Raw genomic sequence first — 18,389 nt, 5'->3', positions numbered from 1 at the left:
AATGTGATTTATTATTATATATGGACACAGTTGACTCATCTCACATATAATCATCTCACAAAAAACCTACTATTTTTCACGATGACCAAATCAAAACGTGACAAGGAGCAATAAAATAATAAAGCGGGAGGAGCTCCACTATGTATTTACGTAAATAAAATATATCAGCAATTTTTAGCTGTTACCTGCCGTTTGAATTAAATTAATATATTATTTACTTAATTTTATTTTTGATCTAAATCGAATAAAAAATTCGTGGAATAAAAGTAAAAGTCAGCTTTAGTTTTCTATTGTATCCTTTTTTTCTTATTTTGGAACAGACCACTGCTTGTTTTATTTTTCAACGAATAAGAGAGGAAGCCTCGACTTACTTGGCTGCGAAAACAACTTCGATATTATTCTCTTCTCTAATTTATATTTCCTTTTCATCGCCAAAATTATGTACTACCAGTAAATTAAACCACATGTCAATCAATCTTCTATGATAATAAAGCAGCCTTAGTCCTATCAAAATTTTTTTTTGGGAGCACTTTTATAATGCCTTGATTGTGTTATTAATAATTATTATACAAAGACTTAATTGAATCCAAAATTTTGTTCATTGAACCGTATGATTTTAATAATTAAAGTTTAGCCACGACACCCTTATTTATGAAAAGTTAGTCGATTATTATTGTTAGTCCATCATTTCCTTCCTCCACGATTGAAACGACCTCGGCCACGTCCTCTGTAGGATGATCACGAAGATTGATTTTCCCGCCCCTTGGGTTGTGATAAGAGTGGCAGCATCGATAGTGGGTGTGGTTCCCTCAGTGTTCCCATTATAGGACTCAATGTCGTCCTTCATGAGCCAAGAGAAAGGCTCCTACATATCTATCCGAGAAGAGTTATATGCACAACCACTGAGTCATATTCAATTCCTACTCTCCCAAAATGTCAAGTACCTGATCTCTCTCAGATATGGAAGGACCACAAGCTGCAAGAGTGTCCATATAACACTTCATCTCAGTGAGATAATCCTTCATTGTTAGGCTTCCCTTCTTCAGGGTCTATAATTGCAATTTGTATTGTATTACACGAGCTTTTGATCTTGAAGCAAAAAGCTTTGAAAGTCTTAGTCCAGAGTTGTGCAGAGGTAGCACACCCAATCATCTGTCCTTGAATGCCTTCAGTCATCGAATCCAGCAAGAAGGAAAATAGGAGTTGATCTTGACGGCACCAAGTAGTATAAGAGGGTCGAAGGACTTCAGATTCTGCCTTGTGTTCATCATTCTAGGTGGAATATTGGAGTCTTCAGCGATGAAGGACTCGAGGCTGGTCCTCTGATTCCCGCTAAAATTTGAAGTCTCCAAAAAAAGAAACTTATCATCACTTGGTTTTACAGCATTCATATGATTCGATGGAATTGAGGAGCAAGAGATTTGCAGTAGAATGAAGAGTAATAAGTAAGCTGGATTCCACGTGTAATGTTGACAAAGAATTCTTGAAAAACTTGATTGATTCATTACTGCTTCACATGATTTAATCACTTGAATAAATGGATGGTTCAGCAAGGAGGATTTGTGCAAGGCAATTAAGAGTCTGCCATGGATACGGACAGCCAGTGGGAAATTTCACAACAAATGGAAGCAAACTTTGTCGTTCCTGAATTCATGGATAATTATGTTGATGATTTCGTAAAGCATTTGAGTAAACTGATTTGGATTTGCAATTGATTTTTTTCGAGTCGATGTCTGCATTTTATGCTTATATAAAACATCGGAATCAAGTACGAGGTTACCATAGTCCACCATGCGAAAGAAATGTTATGCAAGTGAAATCTTACTATATTTGATTTGTAAATTTATATTAAAAACTTGTCAATAATAACATGAAATTAACATCCCAATTTTCGATATTGGAATCTTTAGCATTACATTTTTATAAAAAATGTTTTAAAATTTTGTGTTTGACAGTTATTTAAATCGCATATATTACACAACTGACAAAACACAATATCTGCTCTAAGGTTTAAACCTTTTGTGCAAGAAGATGAGCTTGATTGTTTGCATCAAGGAAGCAATGTTGAACCACTATATTCTCATTTTGTACGCAAGCATTCTTGATTTCGGCTACAAAATCTGCATATTCTCCAAAGCTTTCACGACAGTTAAAGCATCTGTTTCCACGATGCACTGGGTAACATTGAGCCTTTGTGTGAGAAATACTCCTTCACGGATAGCCAAAATTTCGGCAAGATAGAGAGAAAAGTCTCTGACATACATCAATGGATGACTCCAACAATCAGGCGAATCTGATCCCAAGCCACTTTACCTACCAACACGGAAAATTGAACTCGATTCTACCATCGCTGCATCAACATTAATCTTAATAGTCCCATGTGGAGGAGCCAACCAATTTGTAGGTTGTCGCAACCTGGCACGAGAATAGTTCTTGAGTTAGTGTTCAAGTAAAAAATAGAATATTGATGTGGGTCGAACCTTTAGGGGGAATGACTTTTTGGGCTAAAAAGTTGGCCCAATTAAATCGACAATATGGGCCTTCAATAGTGTGGTCTAGTTTTTGAGCTGAAAAGCAAGGCCCAATTTCTAGCGACATCATCCAATTCCAACCATGGAAAACTTACTAACCAATCCTTCAGGTTTTATAAAAGAGAAATCAAATAAAATAGAATTGCCAAGTAACTAAAATTAACAGCCCGTAAACTGTGGGATTGCACGTAGGATGAGCTGGCAGATGTTGTCTCATCCCAAAATTTTCCAACCCTTTATTTGTTGATTCCAATTATTGATGTGATATGTATTTATTTTACATAGGAGTGCTCTCATGTCAGCCAGCACAAGTAATGTAACTCATTGCAATTTTACCAGGTATACTTACTACAAAAAGCATTCATCCAAGAATTTGGTTTATTCTAGTAATTTTCTCCAAAGTTGATATCAAGATCCAAGAATTAAAATTTCATAGTCTAGGTGTATCGTAAAAATAACAAAACCCAGCCAAGAAATGGCGATGGTTGTGCACTCAATGACTCCATCCTTTGTCTACAAGATCAATTATTAGAACACCACATGTCCTCTTATGCATAACTGATAAATAAATGTGTATCAATGAAACCACATGACATCCAAATCCCACATGGTTTCTTTCCAATCAGCCAATTTGACAGCTTTTCGAAAGAGAACCATATATTTCTTTTTGTCAATTTATGTGGAAATAGATAGACACAACAAAACCATAAAGAAATTTCAAGCAACGCACCCCTCTATTTTATTTCATCTAAAGGTATGGATCTCAAAGTACATGAAAATCTAGTCTCCATGAAAGATTCGGACGAGATGATAGAGCCTGAGGAGTTGCTGGACGAGTCCTGGTTCTTTGGAAACTTGCTTCACTGTGATAACTTAGGATGTTTCGAAGTTTTTCTGATCCTTGCACTTCATCCAACCATTGCAGCAAAGAGATTTTTGGTGAAAAGTCGTATGAAGAAACCTATGAATCGATCAAGAAACTATCTGGGGACGGTGAATCCCTTAGGTCTAATCTGGTAAAGGCTCCATCTCTGCCAGCTTCCATGAAAGAAGGAATCCATGAAAACTCTGACGCAAAAGGGGGCATAGATCCTGGAAGAAGCAAGTCCAGCAGGAGGATTTTGTCCAAGAATAATATAACTCGCGCCACATCTCTGCCCACGAGTTTCAGAACTGAAGAGGTTGAATTTTCTATGCCCACGAGTTTTAGAACTGAAGAGTTCCAAGATGAGGAGGTTGAATTTTCTATGGGGAATTTGATCAGGCAAGCTTCTATGAGAAATTCAGACACCAGGACACATGTAAAGGTATGCTTCTTTTTATTTTTCTTTTTTTGGTTTTCTTTTGATTAATAGCGATTGCTTTTTGTGTAGTCTTTCTTTAATCAAACACTATGCTTTCAAAATTTGCCTTGTTGCTACAATTTTGCAGGCCGTGTCACCAAATTCTAGCACAAAAAAGCATCAACCAAGAAAGAAACCGGGGATAAAGATCGTAAAAATGGAGGGCTTGGAGGAGATAAGAACTCAACCAACAATGAATCAGCTCAGGAAACACAGGAGTTCTAGTATTGTGGAATCCAAAAAATTGCAAGATTTTGGCTTTAATATCAAGAAAAAAGACACATGGAATCCTCACAAAATTAGCACCATTCCAGGCTTGCGAGAAAAACACCCGCTTTATCTTTCTGAGGCACGGCGGACGCATAGTTCCGCTCTGCCGGTTCCCAAATGGGGTGGAAACCAATCGACAGAAGCCATGAAAGAACAGATCAAGTTCTGGGCCAGAGCTGTGGCTTCTAATGTGCACCAGGAATGTTAAATTTATTTGGAGGAGTTGATTCACGAAATAAGCGGTTGATTGTAGAATTGGTTTGGTTCTAAATTAGTGCATTCGATGTTTGAAAATAAAATTCATTCTCAGAAAGTTCCATCTTTCTCGTCTACACAGATACATTCTTTAATGACCTCGTACAGTATGTAGCAATAACCACAATAGATGTCACAAAATTGGCTTTTATATGTCATATTCTTCATAAATTCGTACTTTTAACAGATGGGATTACAGATATTGTCTAATTTATTACATCATTGAACCTGCGGACATCCCATACTCTCTGATCCCTCTTGACGCTCATCATGATTCTCAGTTTGTTCACTCGTTTCTTAATCAATTTTCTCAAAGTAACCATCTCTGGCGGATGAGTTATACTGAGGCATCGGGGCTGAATTTGTGTCAAGAAAGTGTAGCATCACCACCATGATAACAGAGCACAGAAACATCGGGATTGGACCAAAAATCCAGAGCAGCAAATTGGTAGCAAAATAGAGTGACCTCAAACCAACGACCCAGAAATTACTTGCTTTTATGACAGCACTCTCAACATATGCAACAGGAATCTGACAGTTCGGCGTGGATATAAGAAAATTTGCGTGTATGAAACTCCTCACTGTCTGAAAAAAACAAGCAAAGGCCAATATCAAGCAAGAAAGTAGAGCTATATATTTGATGTAAATGATAGTCGGGCTCGTGTTTCCGTATATTTTGTTAGTTATGAGATCGTTGTGATTAGAGCTTCCGATCCATGTTCCTATTAAAGAGCTTAAAACAAGTGAGATTGAAGCTAAGGAAGTTGCTGCAGATATGTTTGCTCCGATTACGGCTACTGCTTGTCCTCTCTCCTTGTCTTCAATCTGCTTATCAAAATGGCAGTTGTAAAATAGTTAATGTGAATGAATATAAGTCAATCCCTAAAATTTTCTGAGTTTTCTTTACTCAAAACGTCATGGATTTAAAATCTCTCAATCTGAATCGATCGGTATATTACTTAATGAAAGACAGGTAATTAACAGATCGTGACCTGCAAGATTCTTTGAACCCAAACCCTTCTGTTGTAATTTTCGTAGCCGATGACAGTGGTTTGAGGAAGTTTGATGCATCTGTGGAGATGGAACACATGGTAGCCAAGCATAATGAGTAAACCACTTGGGACTAGAACAAAATCCAAGTAATCTTTCTTCCAAATCTGCTCCATTCTTCTTTAATCGCACAAGTAGAAGCACTTGTTCTTTCAATAGAAGAGTTGATGAATCTTTATTAACCAAGAAGATGAATATGTTAATTTGTAGTAGGTTCAAATTTGATTGTTTCCACATTATATAATATATCTGTGAGCCGCATTTGGTGGACTAAACGTGGTGTTACATTGTTTAATAGTAGTTCTTTTGTCATATGACTTTACTTTTTCTTTTGAAAGACAAATTTGCATGTCCGAGCCGCCCATTAGGTAGTGTATTTGATATTTAATTATTAATTTCTTCCTCAGAGTTTGATAAAGTAACATGAATTGCCTATGAACATAGTCAGAAATAAATCTGATATTGTACTCAAAATTAAAGAAGAATATGAAACTTGGATCTATTCTTTTGAACTTTCATCCCAAAACAACTTCAAAAGAATCAACAAAGATAAGAACTCATGCGCTGCTTCAGTTTTCATCATTGTGCTCGGTGATGCAGCTCAAATGCATCAGTGACAGCCTTTTTTCCAAGATCAATCTTCTTGAACAAACCATGGCTTCCTCCAACAGGAGCATACTGATGCAAAGGTGTCGTGTTCCGATCAACGGTAACCAACACCACCACCATAATCACCGAGCAGCAAAACATCGGTATAGGACCGAAGATCCACAGCAGCAAATTGGTGGCAAAAAACAGCGATCTTATCCCAGTCAACCAATAGTTGCTCCCCTTTATCACCTCGTTCACCACACAAGCCACCGGAATGTCGTTATTCGGCATGCTGATGAGGAAATTCGCATGAACAAAGTACCTTGCTGTTTGAACAAAACAGGCGAAGGCCACCAAAAAACAAGAAAGTAGAGATATGAACTTGATGAACACAATGGACGGAGTTCTGCTTCCGTATATCAATTTGTTTGTGAAAATACTTGAGGTGTTCGAGGTAGAGCTTCCGATCCAAGTTCCGATAATGGAACTTAGTACCAGACAGATTGACGAAAGTGCCGTAGCTGCTGTTATATTACTGCTGATCACTGATATTGCAGGACCTCTGTCCTTCGCTGCCAACTAATTAAAAAACGAAAACCCATTAAAATTACAAGGAATTTCAATCAAAACCGACAAGATTTGTTGACAACTTCTGAGAACAAAACAAGGGCTAATTTTGATTTGTTACCAGATACATTCTTTCAACCCAGGCTCCCTTGTTATGATTCTCGTATCCTATGATTGTGGTGCGAGGACACTTGAGGTATCTGTAGAGAAGGGAGAGATGATAAACAAACATTAGGAGAAGCCCGAGCGGAACCAAGACAATATCCAGGTAATCCTCCTTCCACCGATCCATTATCCCTTCAACTCTTGCAAAAGTTCTCCGAAAATTAATAGATAAATCGAACCAACTTCTGCGAAATCTGCTAATTCGCACGCATCTTTACAGTAGCAGCCCTCCAAAGTGGATTCAAAGGTTTTTTTAAGAATGTGCAAATTCGTAGTCGTAGGTACACCCATAATCGTGTGAACAGAAGGAATTAAAAACGCGATTTGACATGGGGAATCTTGCTCCACTCGTCGTTTGTTATTTGTACAGGATTAGTTGTATCGCTTGCAATATTTTTTTTTTAAATGCAAATTATATTCAATAACGTACGATGCATCCACTCCACCTACATTGCAATAATTTTGAAAATATCTTACTTACAATAATTGATCCCTCATTTTATAGGCTCGTAATCAGAAAATCTTACTTTCAAAATTTGTCGGTATGTAACGAAAAAAATTGTAATATGTGCTATTTAAATTTGAGTTAAAAGTATTATTTTTTTATGTCAAGAATATATTATTTATATAATAAATACTTATTTGAGAGAATATTGCTACTTCTATAAAAAGAATTATTATTTTTTATTACATGTATGAATCAGATCGATTCACGGATTATAGATCCATAAAATCGTTATACATGAGACATACTCTTCTAAATATATTATTTACAATCTAAATATATAATTTGCAATCAAAATATAACTTTTTCACTAGGTTGGATCCAATATAATTTTTAAATTTTATAGAGAAGGGTCTTAGATATATGGATAGTCGAATTGCATGAAATTTTTAGTACATTTTTTCTTCAAATTTTTTTTTTAAAAGGTAATAAATAAAAAGAGTTAGAAAAAGATCAGAGAACCGATAGTCACTCATAAAAAAGACAAATCAAGAGAAATTAAAATAGAATCCCCAAATCATTTTTTCCATTCTTCTTTCTCATATTTTTAAAGTTGATGCCGGATTTTAGCAGAGCCTTCGATCTATTGTTCTTTCATCTTCTTTCAATCTCGGTGAGTTCATATTTTTATCCTTATTACATTTTTTAGAAAAAAATTGGCCTGCGAAAATTGAATAAAAAATTTGTAGAAAAATGCTCATTTATATAATAATATAATAATTTATGTGAGTTACTATACATTCATAGCTTAACCTTTTTTTATTATTTATTTGAATTAGGATTTAGTAGGGTCGTCTTATTTAATAAATTTTTTTTCAGTTATGTTTATATGAGTTTTTCTTTTTTTGGATTCATGTTTTTTTTAGCTATAATTTACTATCTTCCAATTTGATATTTCTGGCTTCATCTTCATCCCTGAGGATAAACATTTTATTTTGTTTTTTGACGATTCCCTGAGGATAAACATTTTCTTTGATGGATCCTTGTATATTTAATTTTTTATTCATAACAAAGATTCATGGGCCAGTTAATCCGCCTTTCACAAGTTAGGCCCATCCTTGTTCTGAACATGGGTATTGCCTTGTAATCATATATGGGTTTGGTCCATGAGAAGCCCGTCAACTAAATATTGGGCCTGCCGAATCAATTCCGGGTCCCAGCAGAAACACCGGTTGTTGGTTGCAGATGGCAAGCCGGGGCTCCATCTAACATGATCGTAAATTAAATATGTAGGCCAACTGTCATTTATTTTAGGAAACTGGCAGCCATCTCATCCACCCCCACTGTTCCCATATGATATATATATATATATATATACACCGGAGAAATGCATGTGCGTTGCACGTAGAGAAATAGAGATAATTTGTATATGATAATCTTATTTAAATATGTTGGAATTATTTTTGCAACAAGAATAACTATTAATAGATTAATAAATAATTATTTGGTAACAAATAAAATCATCACATTTTCTTGTCTTTGATTTGAAGACCCCTTGAAATCTTTTTGTACCCATCGATTTTTATCTTCTTAGCTCTTTTTTTGTAGGCGGCAATTGGTTCGTCATCTCGATTCTCTATTTCATCTTCGTGGATCTTTATTTTTTGTTGATGCTTAATTCATTTGACTTTTCTACCTTTGGCGGTACATTGCTTTGTTTAGTTTGCTTGATAATCTTCCGAGATCTCCATTTCCTGATATTGACATTTGTTGTTGGATAATTGTCATGTATCTCAATAGCTTTTGCCACAATCTTTAACACCCGATCGGTCATCACGTATTTCTACTGAATTATCCAACTTGAACAAGAATGTGTGGAGCTTGGAGCTTGGTTGACTTAATTAGCAAATCTTTATATGGGTTATTTGGTAAATTTTGCATTGAAAATTTTTATTGTTAGATTGAAATTCTAAATATTCTATTTATGTAGATATAAAATCATTTGTTTGTTTTTCTTATATCTGGTCATGAATTTGAATGAAATCTTCAATAGAACATCCAACAAAAGATGATGCAACTTTTTCAAATAATGTTATTCTTACCGTCTCATTCTCATCTTCAATTGTGATTGTTATTCTATACCTGCAACATAAAGAAGTAAAGTAGTGATCATCTCTTTTTTTTACCGTGAATCTAAAGCTTGGGTTGGGTATTGGTATTTTTTATTACCTTGGAATGATCTTAATTGGATAGTTGATGCAATTGGCACAACTTGCTTTGTTGTTTGTTTTTGTAGCAGCTTTGAAATAATGATCGCATGCTTCATACCATGGAGTAGCTTTGTTTTTCGATTTCCTTTATCTTGCTCCGTATCAAATAGTAGTTGTTCTATGTAAAAATAAGAAGTATTTCGAATCTTGGTTTAGTTTGAATGTTAGTTGTTAAAACTTTTAATATTTAGCATGGGCAAATTATCTAGTTTTTGTTTTGTATCATTTTAGTAATTAAAACTATTAAGATTCATAAACAGTAAATGCAGTACCTCCGTCAACATAGCTCGTTTTTTTGTTACATCATCTAATGTCACTTGTTTGGCGTCTGTGAGTGTCTTCGTAACCCAAAGTTCTTTTAATTTATCTTGTTTTTGGTCTGCATCCAACCTACAAATTTATTATAAATAATAGTCTTTAAGCATTCATATATTATAAATAACAAAATGTTCACTATTTTTATCTAGTTTCTAACATCATTTTATATATTTAAAAAGAAAGTTGTCATGCTAGAATAATTTTTGTGAATAAATAAGTAAGTTCATACAATTTATACAATGAAATGTATAACTCACAAATACGAAGAGTTAGAAATTCAGAAATATGTACCATGTTTGTATTTCTTTGGCGATATCACATAGTGGGTTAAGAATCATTGCAATTGTAGGCGTAGTTTGTAAATGTTGTGCACCTGTTTCATTTTTTCAATTTACACCACACATTAGTCATTTTCGCTATAAAAAAAATATATTTAGGAAATGAAGAAACAAGGTTTGTTTTATAACATACTGAGAAAGATTTGCATAGTCAGATTGGAAAATTCAACAATAGGATGTTCAGACTCAATGCGCTTCATCAATTGCCCTTCGTGTATTGCCAAGTCGTCCCACATAGTGACAGAAATAGTTTCCATTCTAAACAAAATATTTTATATATTACAAATTTTAAGATATGCATGTTTATATGTGGCATTTTTTTATTTAAATTTACCTCATGTTGATAAGCATAACTTGTCTCATTTGACCTTCTGTTTTATCTAGTCCGGCGAAATTGCTTAATAGCATGACTTTATTTGGTATACCGATCACATCTGTACACATTTCATTGGTGTTATAAATATAAATATGACTTCTATTTTCAGTTGGAAAAATTATTTATTTACGCAATACTTCTTTTGCATTCATGATATTGACGAGTTCGTCAAATCCCTTGAATTTAAATGTTAGGTGTGGCATCTTTAGCACCCGAGATAGCTCTGAAACTATGGTATTTTTTTGTAAATTCAGCTCAAATTTAGGGTTGACATTTGAATATATGTAGTCTATGCATTTGATAAGAGTGTTGTATATTGTATACCACTTATTGGTTTCCAATAACTTGCGAAAATATATTTTCATTGAAATTTGAGAAAATCAATTCATGAATCATTATACCCTATTTTTTGCAAAAAAAAAAAAAAAGTAAGAAAGATTAATTTGATGGTAAAATACGGGAGTATGAATTTTAAACTTGAGGCATAAGTAAACTTATATATGTCTGTTTTAATTTTTTTTAAAGTTAAAGAAATGAGCATTTGCTGAGAAATAATATTTTTTATTACTCTGATGGTTGAATTATGTTTTTACATCGTTTTGCGGTATATATATATATATATATATATATATATATATATATATATATATTAATTAGTTATAGTAAAACTTAGAAATATAAAAACTAATAATTATAAAAAACGAAAAAAAATATAAAGGCTAATTATTTTTATATGAAATATATAATATTACAAAAATAAAATGAAATTATTTATTATCTAATTATATTTTATTATTTTGTTGGTTTAGTTTTGTCAAATATATCCCTACTTGAACAATATAAACTTTATTTTTAATATTTATATGCGAATAAAAAAATAATTTGCATCTCATTTTGGTTCAATTTCTTTTCAATTTTTTCAATTTGGATTTATGATTTTTTCGAGTCACATTAAAAGTTAACACCCTTATATCAAAATCAGTGACTTGCTGATACATTTTGAACTATGTCGTATCTGGTTTTTATAATGAAAACAAAAAATAAATATGTTGCACCTAAAATATTTTTCACATAGAAATTTTTTTGCTAACTCAAAAGTTAAAATTTTTTTTATCACTTTTTGTGTTTCATATATAAATTAATTTATATGTAAGATAATTAAATGAAGAATCAATTATTAATTTTTTAACAGTGGTTCAACGTTTATGAGAAAAAAATGGTAATATAAGATACTTTTAAATGATCGTACTCTATGTTAAATAAAAATATTATAAATTAGTTTGAACATCAAAGTTGTTGAGGGAAAAATAATTTGGTCGATCTGATTTAGTTGATATTTTCTTGTAAAAACGTTAATTATCAAATTATAATTGAATGTTTTTTATGAAAAAACTGGTTGAAGTAGTATTTTAATCAAATTGATTAAATAAACTAATTATTGTTTTTTTCCATTTTGTATGTAATTATTGTGGAGTGTATAATTCGGGAATTTTTAAAGAAAGATTAAAAGAATAAAATAAAATTTGTGATAATTTGTGTTATGCAGTTTTACATAAAAAGATACAATAATAAATCATCGGTGTAAAATTTCAATTAATGAAGATGACATCGTTTCTACAGTAGATTGTTCGAATGATAAAAATCATACGAACAGAAGATATCTACTTTTAAAACACACAACTTTAATATCATATGTGTATGTAAGTTTTCAACTTCAGAAATCAAACTACTATTCTAATTTTTAAATTTTCATTTTCATTAACTAACAAAAAGTTTTTTTAATAAATTGTCGCTGAAAAAAATCAACGAATTGTGGTATACAGAGTCAAAATGCATACTGCTTCCAACTTCTAAGTGACCATAATCGATCAAACATGTAGAAAACATAATATAAGCATTGTGAAATGAAACATGAATCTATCATATCAATATTCCACCAAAGAATTGAACCAGAATATTCAAACAAGCCCATCAAGCAATTCTCAGAGAAAGATTAATTTGATGGTAAAATACGTTAGTATGATTGTGTTTGTAAATTTTAGAATACAAATAACTATATGTACTATAACATATGTCACTGGAAATGTATTTTTTTTTTTTGTGAAAAAGAAGTTGAGATGTTTAACAATTATTTACTGTTGTGCAACAATTTGATGATAAAAATGAAGTGGTCAAATATGTATATATAAAAGTGTTTGTAAATTTCAGAATACAAATAACTATAGGTAGTATAACATATGTCACTGGAAATGTTTTTTTTTTTGGTGAAAAAGAAGTTGAGATGTTTAACAATTATTTACTGTTGTGCAACAATTTGATGATAAAAATGAGGTGGTCAAATATGTATCTATAAAAGTGAGTGAAAGAGAAAGTGTACATGCATGAAAATGATTGAAAGAATCAATTAAATAAATACAAGAATAACCAATTAAAGATGAGGAAGAGAATGTTACAAATTTAATGATGACAACTAATTAATAAGGACAATAGAGTAAAATCACAGTTCAATCCGTATATTTATATAGATATAGATATAGATTTGGAAGTTTTAATTAAATGTTCATTGAATAATTGGTTTGTTGTATCCAACGTTGAACATCACATGTTTTTACCACTTTTTCGTAATCGTCCATGTTATTAAAATTATCGCCAAACAATTATTATAGTGAGAAAAAACAACAGCCTGTCCTGTCAACATATACGGACACATTTGCAATTTGATTTTGTCTGAATTCTTCTTCAAATTCCACTGGCCTCCATTTTATTTTTTTTACCAAGGCACCGTGTCCATGCATGAATGCTTGTCTTTTCATTTTTGTCTTACTTTCCTTTTTGTAGGTAGAAATTTTTAATGAATAAAATAAATAGAAAAGATATTGGTGTGCTCAATAAAAATTACAACAGATAAAATTTGATATTATTAGCAAGGTCTTAACCATTGAATTAAGATCAACTGAAACAGCGATGGTCGAATTCAAAAGCCATCCGGAATTTACATACAACGGGGAACTTGTAAAGCAACTGAATTGAAACAAGACTGTTACAGAGGTGAAATTACAATTACTGGTTCAGAGAAACACGAGAACATTTGATCTAACATTACGGTAATAACAAAAAAGCATCCTTGTATTTTTATCATAAAACAACCTAAAACATTCAACAAAATTTACAGACGAGAAACATGGTTTGCAAGTAAAAACTACCGTGCACCCTAAGCCTAAAACGATTCTTTTTGTTGTGATTTGTTGCCAGCTCAGCTCAAAATCCGACACCAGCAGCGCCGAGCGTGGCTCGCCTGTGCGGCTCCAGCTTCCTGATTGCGTTCTTCCAGAAATGGGACTCGGGTAAGAGCTTGGCAGCAGCTGTACTCATCGGCTCAGACTTGCATCTAGTCAGCGCCAACGGCTCATAAGCAACAGCGTTCACCAGTTTCTGCTCGATTATGGTGGCCATAGACGCAGCCGCCGTCGCCGGAGGCAGGGAGCAGGATGAACGCCGCGGCTGCTGGTGGCCGTGTTTCTCCTTTTGTGAGTTGGGCTTAGGCTTTGAGTCAACGCTGAGTCTCCTCTTCACCGGGGCTTGTTCGCCGCCACCACCGACCTTGGCAGGTTTAGGCGGTGGTTTAAGTGGCCTTTCCGGCAGCCACCTGAGAAAATCAGTGCTGCAAACCCATGTTTCCTTTGAAACCTCCATTGATAGCTTCGGTTCACACATCATTAACAGCAAGCAATCCGGCAGCACAGGGCTTTCCTTTTCTTTCTTTGCCTCTAGAAGGCTAACAACGAATTCTTGATTTTCAGGGGCCCCAATTCCTGTCACTGTGGGTGAAGTTGCTGTCTTTTGTTCTTTCGTTTCATCTTCTTGATAACTTTCTTCTTCGGAATTCAGCTGGGTTTCCACCTGATTTTCCTCACAGCACTCTGTAAAGCCGGGGTTCGATTCTTGTGCTCCCTCTCCATCTTGCTTCTCCATTGCGGCATCACCGTGGAGTGTTGGCATTTCGTTGCCTGCACTTTCTACTTCATCTGATTCATCAGATATAGTTGAATGGCAAAGTGGGGCATCTTCTGCTTCTTCCTTAACCGGATAATCTACATAATGTTCAGCATTTTCTTGATCTAAAAGAGCTTCAAACGAGGACATATTTGACTCCACCTCTTCCTCCTCTTCTTCCTCCTCCAATGTCTTCTCCTTCGTGACCACTCTTTCCTGCTCCGGCTCTTTTTCTTCCACCATTTCTTGAAAGCTAATGATAAGCAGTCCTCCTTGACTTTCTTCCCCATCACAACCGTATCCTATTTTCGAGATCACTTCTGCTTCATTCAGGGTCTCTTGCTCTTCTATAGGCTCGACTATAACATCATCTTCCTCAAAAACCTCACCTGTTTCAGCTTTATTTCGTGTAAAAATTTCATCTTTGAACTTCACATCCTCGTAATTCCTCTTGTTCTTCTCTTTCTACACGAATTGTATCACCATCTTGTACCTCTTCAAATTCATCAACATTTGTACGAACTTGTTCATCGTTTTTTCCCTCTTCAGCATCCTCGTATTCAACCTTATGAGTGGCCTTTGCATCCCAGCTGAACTTGTTGGCAAGATCGGCCATCTTCATTGGATCAGATCTGCATCGCATCAATAAAAGAGCGTTCTTGGGGGGTATGCAAATGCTCACTCTTGCTGTTTCCTCTTCCCCCTCCAAACTCTGCCCCTTTACTTCGATCTTATCATTCTTAACCTCAATATCTTCAAACACATGCCTTCTTGAACTCCTCATTGAGTATTTCTCCGCCAAGATCTCCTCCTCATCTCCGCCACCGACCACAAGCTCAATTTCCCTCCTCTTCCCTCCTTCACCGTCATTCACAGACACCAGCCACCGCGTGAACACCGCTCCGCATCCATTTTCATTTTCACCTGATCTACGCTCCTTTTCTGCCTTCTCCCTTTCACTTGTAGAAAAACACGAGCCTTTGCACGGGAAAAAACAGCTGAACTCGGAACCGAACGATCTTAAACCTTCACAAATCGAGATTGGCAAATGAACCCATCTTTGGTTCCTGTGAGTCAAGCATTCTTGAGACTGCTGCTGCGTCTGAGCGTGTGCACTGGGATTCGAAAATCTTTGCTGGCTGCTAGTTCTATCCTCACCCTGGTGCGCTCCATCGCCACCTGCTTGTTCAATCTTTCTAAAACTAACATCCCCACCCCGCCTTTTGGAAAAACTTCGAGTTTGCTTGACCTTTTTCTTGGTCTTCACTCTCACCTGTCCAATGCAGGTAACCTTAGGTGAAGAGGGCTCCGGGTTCTCAAAGCCGCAACCTCTTTTCTTGCCAGAGGTTGTAAAGAAGGGAGAAGCCTGGCCACCCTTGAGGCTGCCATTGGTGCGTAGTCGACGACTGAGGGAAGAAGTAAGGGAAACAGGGCCACAGTCCCTAGCGGCGCGGCCAGGGCTGAGGATTGATTTGGACAGTTTCATAGAAGATGATGAAGACAGCCGAGAAGCGAAGCAAATGAAGAGCTCACTCGTAGAGGCAGCGGTGTTTGTGCTGCTGCTACCTATGCTTGAAGTGCGGAAATAATGGGGTCTATCAAATTCCATCCGTGTTTTCTTGATTTGCGTATTTTTTACTGCTCTCTTTTACTGGATGCTTGCCATGGATGGGATGAACAAAGATTTGATCGATGGTGGAGTAAAAGTTTAGCGAGTGGGGGAAGGTGGATTCCGTAGAATCGCTGTTGGGATGGTGAAAACAGCGGTCTCTGTGTGTGTATTAGACAAGGCGAGTGAGTCTGCTCTTGAAGGGCTTGCAATTTTTTTATTTATCGGCATTCCGTTTTTTAAAGTAATTGGTTGATTAATTATTATATCGTAAGCAAATTTTATAGTATTTCATTTGTCAAGATTAAAATCATGTGATAAATATTTAAATTAACACAACATGCATGTATGAAAAATTTCAATAGATTATCTTTTAAGTTTGTAGGGAAATATTAATATAAAACAAAAAAATTATGATATTGTCTAATGAGTCAATTTTATGAGACATATTTATCACCCGATCGAAATTATAAACAATATTATTTTTTATGTCAAAAATATTAATTTCTAATTTAGTCTAAGTATGAATTAAATCGACTCATCTAATGAATATAGAAATGTGAGATCATTTTCAAATTAAACATACTCTTAATATAATATCTTATTTATAATATATTAGCGATGTGAAATATGCGTTGTGTATATATATAATATAATATAATATGTTAACACATTTTATTTTTCAAATAATTATATTATATATAATTTTCTCCGTTAAATTATGGTCAAATATATTTGATAGAAAGAAATTTGACCAAGAGTTGGTGAAATATGTAAAAAATACTAACAAATATATAAAATGAAATATCTATTTATATAGAGTGTTGGGTAAAAATTAAAAAGATTTTTGATGTAATATGTCGTATCAAAGTGGTCACCCAAATGAAAAAAAGGTTTATAATATACTAATAATTATTATGTACTAGTTACTTCTGCACACGTTATGCGTGTGTGTACAATCTTTTTTATTATTATCGATAGACTAAAATGAAATTTGACAAAATATGGAGGGAACTAAATTAATATTTGAATTGTTGAAATAAAAAAAATAAAAATAAAAGTGTGTGTTGAAATTGAAAAAAAAAACAAAAGTGTAATATTAGTATTATTTAAGGGTAAAATTGAAAGATTGTATGTTGAAATTGAAAAAAAAAACAAAAAACAAAAGTGTAATATTAGTATTATATAAGGGTAAAATTGGAAGAAAAAGATAATCTCATTAAAGCGCGCCTGATTCATATCTCATTGATATTTTTTAAACGGAGATAGGGCAGGGATGATGATTTGATCCCCACGATTTTGGGTTCGGGAATTTTCGGACTCTCCAAATCAAAACTTATTATTATCTATTATTATTATTATTGGTGATAATAATAATAATATTTTTAAAATTAATAAATAATAATAATAATAAATATTATTTTAAGAGATGGGTTCGTGAATGAGGAACTCTTTCAGAAATTTAAAAAAATTCCTGAACCCAAAAAAAATTGGGACAGATTTTTTTCGCGAGATTCCGAACTCGTGAGGAAAATTATAATCTCTATTAAAATCTCAATTTTCATATATATATAAAAAACTCCTAATGTGACTATTAAATGGTTGAGTTGTAGTATGAAACATGACTCGCCGTGTTTTTTAGCATATGTGATTTCTTCGTGACAACGCATGCTAATTAATATGTTATAAATATCATTTAATTTTTTTATTGGTCAAAGTGTATCCATATATTATATCAATATTAATATAAAAAAAGGGGACATACAATAGGTGCAAGAGTATGCTCTTGAGTCCTGAGCTATATACTCCATATGCTGATGATAATAAATTGGAACTTCATTATTTGTCAAAAAATTAATTGCAATGATTTCGAAATCTGGTTTTCTATTGTTTGGAGTAAAATGCAATTACACTCCATTTTTCTTTCCTCCAATTCCAAGTTTGATAATATCACTCCAATCATTCCATATAATTTCACAAGCAACAACTTGGCTACACAAGACATATAGAATAAAATCAAATTTAAAAAGAATTATGGATGCTAGCAGGTGGGTGGATTTTTTTTTATTTTTGTTTAATTTTAATAAAAACCTAACATCAATTGGAAAAATATCAAAGAAGATATTTTTTTACAAATATTATATGCTCATAAAAAAGAAGAAAATATAGGAATTTATGGTTTTTGAAAACATAAATATGAAAATAAATAATTGAGAATGGTGATAGGGACAACAAAGGAAATGGGTATTTATTAGTACAGTCTACCCA

The 18,389-nt window shown here is 33.8% G+C and overlaps 4 protein-coding genes across 4 annotated transcripts; 1 reads left to right on the top strand and 3 right to left on the bottom strand.

Moving 5' to 3' along the window:
- Positions 1-3,116: 3,116 nt before the first annotated feature.
- Positions 3,117-4,997, top strand: LOC142526378 (uncharacterized). The gene is made up of 2 exons (XM_075630733.1): positions 3,117-3,838; positions 3,963-4,997. The coding sequence occupies exons 1-2, from the start codon at positions 3,410-3,412 to the stop codon at positions 4,350-4,352; spliced, it is 819 nt and encodes a 272-aa protein (XP_075486848.1). The 5' UTR covers positions 3,117-3,409; the 3' UTR covers positions 4,353-4,997.
- Positions 4,697-5,565, bottom strand: LOC142526125 (uncharacterized). The gene is made up of 3 exons (XM_075630386.1): positions 5,392-5,565; positions 5,141-5,224; positions 4,697-4,984 (listed from the first exon to the last, which is right to left on the bottom strand). The coding sequence occupies exons 1-3, from the start codon at positions 5,563-5,565 to the stop codon at positions 4,697-4,699; spliced, it is 546 nt and encodes a 181-aa protein (XP_075486501.1).
- A 358-nt stretch (positions 5,566-5,923) lies between these two features.
- LOC142526379 (uncharacterized) lies at positions 5,924-7,155 on the bottom strand. The gene is made up of 2 exons (XM_075630734.1): positions 6,729-7,155; positions 5,924-6,619 (listed from the first exon to the last, which is right to left on the bottom strand). The coding sequence occupies exons 1-2, from the start codon at positions 6,897-6,899 to the stop codon at positions 6,029-6,031; spliced, it is 762 nt and encodes a 253-aa protein (XP_075486849.1). The 5' UTR covers positions 6,900-7,155; the 3' UTR covers positions 5,924-6,028.
- Positions 7,156-13,484: 6,329 nt separating this feature from the next.
- Positions 13,485-16,348, bottom strand: LOC142526486 (uncharacterized). The gene is given in 2 exon segments (XM_075630921.1): positions 13,485-14,932; positions 14,934-16,348. Coding segments are annotated over 2 exon segments (2,343 nt in total). The 5' UTR covers positions 16,122-16,348; the 3' UTR covers positions 13,485-13,777.
- Between the last annotated feature and the right edge of the window lie 2,041 nt (positions 16,349-18,389).

This window comes from Primulina tabacum, chromosome 15, assembly GCF_025594145.1.
Source record: "Primulina tabacum isolate GXHZ01 chromosome 15, ASM2559414v2, whole genome shotgun sequence".
Taxonomy (NCBI): Eukaryota; Viridiplantae; Streptophyta; class Magnoliopsida; order Lamiales; family Gesneriaceae; genus Primulina; species Primulina tabacum.
This window is presented reverse-complemented; position numbering and strand designations above follow the sequence as displayed.

Excerpts from the sequence above, each read along its gene's own strand:
- LOC142526378 (XM_075630733.1), top strand. The coding sequence starts at position 3,410 with ATGTTTCGAAGTTTTTCTGATCCTTGCACTTCATCCAACCATTGCAGC. Across the intron at positions 3,839-3,962 it reads ACACCAGGACACATGTAAAG|GCCGTGTCACCAAATTCTAG; the intron begins GTATGCTTCTTT and ends ACAATTTTGCAG.
- LOC142526379 (XM_075630734.1), bottom strand. The coding sequence starts at position 6,899 with ATGGATCGGTGGAAGGAGGATTACCTGGATATTGTCTTGGTTCCGCTC. Across the intron at positions 6,620-6,728 it reads GGGTTGAAAGAATGTATCTG|TTGGCAGCGAAGGACAGAGG; the intron begins GTAACAAATCAA and ends TTTTTTAATTAG.
- LOC142526125 (XM_075630386.1), bottom strand. The coding sequence starts at position 5,565 with ATGGAGCAGATTTGGAAGAAAGATTACTTGGATTTTGTTCTAGTCCCA. Across the intron at positions 5,225-5,391 it reads GGGTTCAAAGAATCTTGCAG|ATTGAAGACAAGGAGAGAGG; the intron begins GTCACGATCTGT and ends TTTGATAAGCAG. Across the intron at positions 4,985-5,140 it reads CCTTAGCTTCAATCTCACTT|ACAGTGAGGAGTTTCATACA; the intron begins GTTTTAAGCTCT and ends TGTTTTTTTCAG.